General features: G+C 34.7%; 1 protein-coding gene across 1 annotated transcript in view; it reads right to left on the reverse strand.

Annotated features, from left to right (window-relative positions):
- The window catches only part of LOC104282068 (protein LAP2-like), a 47,685-nt gene that overhangs the window by 24,077 nt on the left and 15,916 nt on the right, over window positions 1-7,692 (reverse strand). Inside the window, 7 exon segments of the mRNA XM_009880133.1 lie at window positions 629-728; window positions 1,751-1,820; window positions 2,404-2,519; window positions 2,897-3,026; window positions 4,102-4,174; window positions 5,696-5,840; window positions 7,166-7,240. Of these exon segments, the coding sequence (XP_009878435.1) occupies window positions 629-728; window positions 1,751-1,820; window positions 2,404-2,519; window positions 2,897-3,026; window positions 4,102-4,174; window positions 5,696-5,840; window positions 7,166-7,240 (709 nt within the window).

Raw genomic sequence — 7,692 nt, forward strand, 5'->3', positions numbered from 1 at the left:
CCCTAACTCCTGATGGGGTTACTCATGGAATGTTACTATTTTCCTAAATATTTCACAAGTGTGCAGAAATAACTTTCTGGTGAGGTCTTAATGTTCTGGGCCTAACCTTTTATAAAACAGTTTGAATTAAATGTGAGTGAAATGTGTTTTTTCTGGACTGATTTTTTTTTTCTTCCTTTAAAATAAAATACGGAATGCTATATACTGTTCAAAAAATACGTACGTAGTAATGGATGAAACATTTTGTCTAACATTTGTTAAAATAGTTTGAAGCAGACACCTGGCAAGGAGAATTTCAACCCAAAGCATTAAGCTCTGCCGGAATGAAACAGTGTCACACTGGGAAGCAGCAACCATCAAAGAACGCGATCCCACCAGTCCAGTCCTCACCTCACTCTCCATATATGCACACTTCCAACTGGAACAGTTTCACCTAGAATTTACTAATATGTGGATCACATTTTTAAGTTACTGGTCTCATTCTTCAGATGTAACTCTTCATCACTTACAAGTTTACTTCAAACTTGTATCTAAGTACTATCTAGTGAAAATCATGTTAGCTGGACTGTCTTTCCCATTATTATTTTCAAAACTGAGCATTCTGACAGGGTATTTCAGAAATTCTTACCATCCTCAGTCCTTGGTTGCTGGGGGAACATGTAATTAGTAAGCACTGCTTTCTGTGTGTCAGGGTCAGCTTCTTTTTGAAGAGGGATAAGTGGTTTAGACTAAGAAGCAAATGAAACAAGGGTATGTTATGAGAATATATATGTGTAAAAAGTAAATATGACCTACATATCACAGAGCATGCCTGTCCCATTACTTTGCAGATTACTCTTACTCTGCTTTGTATTAAACCATTTGTCCTCTGAATAATTTTCACAAAATGAAGTTATTAACATGTCCGTCTTTGATTGATGACTGACTTTGACCGAGAACTGAAACTTAGTAACAGCTGTAAGAGAAAAGCAAACACTGGTTATTCTAAGAGTAACCCAGTTTCTTGCTAGGACTTATTACTGTCCCAAAGGAGGCTGATCTGGAATACATAGATATATTTAGCCATTTAAAGCTGTGCACAATCATATATAGAGAAAAATTTTGTACTCAATTTTTTATATTGACACCAGATTGAATATCCCCACCCCTTACAAAAAAAGGCAGGGGATTCTTGAAATTACTGTATTAGTAAAAGTGCTTTCATTATACTACAACTGAGCCTAGTGGATTTCTGGCAGGCCTGTACACCTTAATGCTGTTCAGGAAATCAGCGTAGTATAGACGGCTACAATACACAGGAAAAATACAAGCTACAAGCCCGTGAGTTGCTTCACAATAGCTTGAAACTTGGATAGTCACAGAGTTCAAAGGTGGGACAAGAAACCCAGCACAAAAATAGGCATGCTAAGTTTCCCCAATGGTATATCTGTGGAAGAAACAGCATGCTACACATTCAAGTACTACCTTTCCTGTGTAAACAAGCCTGAATTAAGAAAAAAAACAAACCCCCAAAAATCCGACATCTGTTTAATTGCATTTCCTAATGGCACAGAACTTTGCCAGAAATATGAAACTCTCCAAAGTCAGGTAGGCTCAGTGTTGTTTGTTTTAGGAGAACCAACACAGTAATAATGTCAAGGAAGTACTGATGTATATACATGGTACCACATCTCATTATTTAACAGATGGCTCTGCACTTGTCAATTCCATTAGGAATAAAGTCAACATCATTAATTTTAAAAAACTTAACCTGATTGTCTGATAGCCACATAGCAGTGAGTTGTTGCAGTTTTGTAAAGGTAAATGGTAAATTCTTCAGTCTGTAAATCACAACAAGAAGAGTTTATATAAGTATACTTATCAATACTGTTAAGAAACAATACTACATTAACCTGTAAAATGCTTTAAAAAAGAAAGACATTTACAAATATAGTTAAATGAATAAACTATTGACAGTTGAAAGGCAACAGCTTTTATTTTAGATTCAAAGCTATAACCAGAATTAAAAAAAAACCACAACACATTTCCACCCAGTTTAGCAAACGTCTAAAAAAAATGAGACAATGTAACTTGAATTTAACTCAGTTCAGTGCCTTGAATACAATTTTGAAGACAGTCATTGGCATTGTGTGTAAATCAACTATCCAACTTAAAATCAAGGCTATTTTCATACTTTAATCTGAATCCAACCCCCCTGCCAGAGCAGGTTCAACTACAGCAGGTTGCACAGGATGGCATCCAGGCGGGTTTTGAATGTCTCCAGAGTTGGAGACTCCACAACACATAATATATTCATAACAACACCTCTACTTACATTTGGGGGGCAGACATCAGTTACAATACGCTATATGCAATGCTATTGCATATTACACAACTTCTATTTGAATTAATGTATTCACAAACCTATTGTCACTCAGATTGATCACTTTTAATTTCTGCATATCACCCATTTCTTCAGGGAGAAATTCAAGCTTATTAGAATGCAGAAACAACACTGTTAAATGCTTCCAGTTTCCAATCTGAAAAAAAAAAAAAAACAAAACAAAAAAACCCACCCCGAAGAATTAATTCATCTTCACAACTCTAAATATTTTTTACTTTTAAAAAACAATTAGTATTACAGCTAGTTTCGCTTGTAAAGTACAATTATATTTATTCTTACATATTAAACCTTCTTTTAGTTTCAATACACTAGCAACAAATTTCTACTTCTTGCTTAAAAAAATTATCAGAATTTCATTATTTGAAAATTTGTATATTTGTATATACCTGCCTTTAAAAACATACACACAGTTCTTGAGTAAAATCTACTCAAGAATTAACTTATCCAAAAGTTGTACAAACTATATAGCTTAAGATACATACAAAATTTATAGTTTTGTAAATAAATACATACCTCTGATGGCAGCTGTGTTAAAAAGTTATGATCTGCAGCAAATGTCCTTATGTTAGAGAGTTGCCCAACAGACGAAGGTAACGTTTCAATCTCATTGAAACTACAGTCCAGTTCTTCTACTGATAGTAACCTGAAGAAAAAAACAAAGATTACTCCTCTATACAGGTTAATTCATCCAACATTAATTGAATACTTTAAGTTTAAATGAAGTTAATACCACTATCAATTACAAATCTCAAATTATTAAATTCAAAATAAAAATCTGAAACCCAAGGGAATTAAAATCCAAGAGAAATCCTTTACTATTTGCCTAATTTGTGTTTGGGTTTGGGGGTTTTTTTTTGGTTGTTGGTTGGTGGGTTGCTTTTTGGTTTTGTTTTTTAAAATCTCCTTAACTATCCTCACAAGAGAGCTTTCAGTAAAAACATGGGGGTCAGCAACAACAAATGTTTGTGTACTACATGAAAACGTGCTATTGCAAGGAACTGAAAACATTCAGAGTGGGACAAATCACAGCCAAACAGGAGTTGAGTGCAGTTTCTGAACAGGAAAAGAAGTTATAGAGTTAGAGACAGTGAACCTAAGACTTTGGCAGCGAAGAAGTATTTTGTAAATTCTGACAACAAAACATAACCTACATTAATTATAATAGAACAGAAATCGGAACAAATACCCTTCATTTGTATAGCACTTAATTCCGAATCAATTATTTTTGCTGTCATTTGCGAGTTTTAAATTAAATTGCTGAACACCAAATTATACATGAAAAAAATCCTGCTGATTAGCAGGTGAAAATTATAACACAAAAAAAGATAAACGTGTGTTCAGATTAACTTTTTACAAGCTTTTTGATACTGGCTCAATCATTTGCAATATTTACCACAGCTGTTACAGCCAAAAAAACCCCACTTTCAGACAGCTGACTGCCTTTTTAAACATCTTGTTTTCTTTCACATTCAATTTTTCTTTTATAAATTGGTGGCTGAATTAATGAGTGAGGAACATAGGTCTTTTGATATTAAACAATATGTAAAGAACATATATGCTGTGAACTAGAAGTAAGGTACAAAAGCACTTGCTTTCAACTTTAAGACCTTAATATATAGAAAAAATTAAATCAAGTAGGTGTAAAAACATTCAAAAGAGGAGCCCCTGTTACAGAAAAGCATGCAGAAAGGCAATGCAACCTTTTATTTTATACCTACCCTCCTATGGAGTCTGGCAAATAAATTAATTGGTTTTCATCAATTTTAAGTGTTGTTACCTTCTTCAGGGAACCTGTAGTAAAATCAACAAGTAAATCAAAAAGGACATTTGAGTTCATTAAATTTACCTTTAATTTTAAATTAAGGGGAAAAAAAAAACCCACCCTATTGTGGTGGTGCAATCCCCCCCCCTTCCCCTTAGGCCTCTCGGTACTTGGCACAATTTCCTCCCCACCTGGGCCACATGGTAATACAATGACCAGAACGATACATAATGGTCTGCCATGAGAGAAAGGGTGAAGAGCAACAGACTAGAATACTATGGCAACTCCCTAGTATGCCTGGTTCCTATGATTCCTACCAGTTGAAGATAACTATAATTGATCACTCCTGACAACATATGGAATGTGGTCACAGAGAGGGGGAACCAGGACTGCAAGTCCTGGGCAAGCGTAACCATGGAAAGTACTGAAATACTCCATTGTCTGAGCTGGGCTGGAGTGGAAAAGTACCTGATGAAAGTCAGTTATCTTGGATTCTATATAGAGCGATTCTAGTAAAGATCCTTTGAGCTCTTCTGGATCGCAGCTGACTGTGGCCAGTACCTCCCCTGAGTTGGGATGCCGCTCAGGCAAACACCTCGAGGACTAGAAGGCCAGGGCGAGACAACCCCTCTTGAGCCTCAATTATCACCCGTTGAGGAATGCCAATGTAGTGTGAATATTTACTCTAACTCGAGAAACGTGAGATTTTAACTATAGGCTAGCCTCTCTTTCATCCACCTCTCCACTTATATGTTGATGATAAATATACATTAGCTTTATGGATGTTCTTCCATTTGTTCATGTACCCATAGGAGTTAGAAGGGGTACCTGCTGGCTCATTAGAGTCGTGCGATATTAACTGCTGAGATCAAGGATCTCTTATAGACTGGTGTGTGTGTGCACATGCGCACTTATATGCTTTGCTTATACATATATGCATTAATTTGAGATCTGTGCTTTTGCTCATATGTATATGTATTGATTGGGATACTTTATAGTAAGTTAGTGTGAATCTTGCCATCTTTGAATCTCTAATTAAGTTGCTGTTCAGTTATTTTGTTAAATCTCTTTGCAAACCTTTAAATCAGTTAATGATTAAGTGCTACTGAAATTCAACTTCTCGATCTACATCAAATCATTAATAAATTTTGAATCGCTGCTAAATCATAACCGTGTCAAATACTTCCATCCACAACACCTATGGGCAAGCAACCACATCTTCTGCATTCCTTGGCATGCCTATGGTGTTATATATCTCCTAAGGAAATAAGCAGACAAGCTTACAGAACTTGTTGGTCAGCCATAGGGGGGGAATCTTTTTACTCTGTTACCGTCAACAGTTTCTCATCCATTTACAAACTACTGTATAAAGTCAAGAATGCTCCAAAACAAATATAAATGTTATTATTCAGCTACACGTTACAGCTTTATCCTAAAAAGGAACTTTAAATAAATTGAAACTTAGATCTAGAATGCTATTTGTCTATTTTCAAGTGTTCTGTGTCTGAACTACAAGCTTTTAAGAACATGAATTAACTGAAAATACAAACCGATAGTCTCTGGCAGTTGCTGAAGTGAATTATTGGATAACAGTAGGTCTTGTAGGCTTTCACAACCTGAAATACCTTCTTCAACTACTTCAATGTTGTTTTTAGAAACATCCAAGTAGGTCAGTTGTTTCAAAGTTCCTATGAACTAAAAGCAAGAGAAAATAATGCATTCTAGGAAGTGCAAGTTCAAAACAACAACAAAAAAAAAAGCCAGCAGATTTGACAACAAACTGTCTCTCAAGTGTAATGCCACAGGAAAAGAGAAAATCAATTTATAGTGCTGGATATTTTATGCAAAGCATCCAAACTTTATAATGAAATATTTTGTGCAGATATATACAATTGATGTTTTTCCACACACACAGACACACCACAGTTATTCTGCAAGTGTCTCTAAAGTCAATCTGCTCTAAATGCAACTGTTTGATCAGTTATCATGAATCAAGTGACTGAAATTTTAGAACAGACTTCAGAGAGCTGTACACAGTGTAACATAAGGACATAATTAAGGCTCCAGTAAAGTCTTTTAATGCTTATTTTTGCCCTGCATCCTATTTAACCTCAAAACCAACAACAATGAATCTCTACTTGTACTAAACTGAAAAAACAAGCCAAAATATAAGCTTGCATTACATTTCCATATGAACCAAGAATAAGCTTAAAGATTTGTGCACACTACTAAAATCTTCACAGAGAAGATGCAGTCACTTTCACAAATACAGTTTTACTTTTACTGTAGAGTAGAAAGGTTTAATATATCCACTCAGCTATTCTTCAAAGAAGAATCAGCTGAAGTGAGGGAAGACAGTAGACCAGATTAGTGATCAGGAAAGAAACCCTCACATCAGAATATTGTTAGTGATTTTAAGTCTGAAAACAGATCAGCTGCTTCCCAAATTTCAAATACTAGTTTATTCAATCATAAACACAGTTTCACAAGTGTTGCAATAATAGGTCATCCTGGACCTCATGTAATTCTGAGATGTTAGGAAAACCTGGTTTTAGTCAACAGAACATTTTCTCAGGAACTGGCTATACTCCGTGTATACACAGCAAATAATTCTTTACAGTCATTGCTTGTTTTACAGCCATGACCAGTAAAAATTCACACAACATATTTATCTCGTAAATTCCTACTTGCTGTCTAACACAAAATAATTCCTTTTTGGAGGGACCAGTCAACCCTAAATTTCATCTGTGATTTCATGTAGGATTTTTACTCCTTTCCTAAATTGGAATGTAATTTTTAGATGAGAGGATTATAACTTTGAATGAAAGAAAAGCTGTGTACCCAACTCTCATGATCAGTGACAATTTTAAGTAGACTAGTCAAGCATTTAAGTGGCATTTAGCCTTTTGGCTTTAAGTAACATTAAAATTATACAGCAACTTTAACGTATATGATAGCTGACAAAGCAAATACCACTGTAAATTAAAATACTAAATGTTTAACACAGTAAAAGGATTTACCCCTGGAATAAGTGTTAGTCTATTACCATCCATCCAAAATTCCTTTAACCCACTCAGTTGTTCAAGCACTTCAGGCTGTAAAGGAAACAGTTTTTTAAAAAAATTCATATAAAAATAGTGAAAGGCAAAACCAACTTCAGTGATTCATCTATTGCAACTTTAAGTAATCTTATAGGTGTTATATACACTGTTTCATTAATTCACTTTTTAAAATGTAAATACATACTAAATATACAAAAATCTTTTAAGAACTTGATTACAGCACTAAATAAGCCTTATAGAAAATGTTAGGGTTTTTATACAGAAAGTATTATTTTTCAACTGGAGCACACAATAAATAAATCTTATGTGTATAATTCCCCCTCTCACAGAGGTCTAAAACCCCTTAAATTCCATCAACTCAGAAGAGCTGTTTTTCAAAAACCACAAAGTTTTTGTGGGTTTTGGGAAATGTGAAACAAATTTTAATTTTCTAGCAGCAAACAAAGCGTGCATCTGCCTGATACAAGCAAACCAATCCATCCATA

This window comes from Charadrius vociferus, unplaced genomic scaffold (genome assembly GCF_000708025.1).
Source record: "Charadrius vociferus isolate BGI_N301 unplaced genomic scaffold, ASM70802v2 scaffold252, whole genome shotgun sequence".
Classification (NCBI taxonomy): Eukaryota; Metazoa; Chordata; class Aves; order Charadriiformes; family Charadriidae; genus Charadrius; species Charadrius vociferus.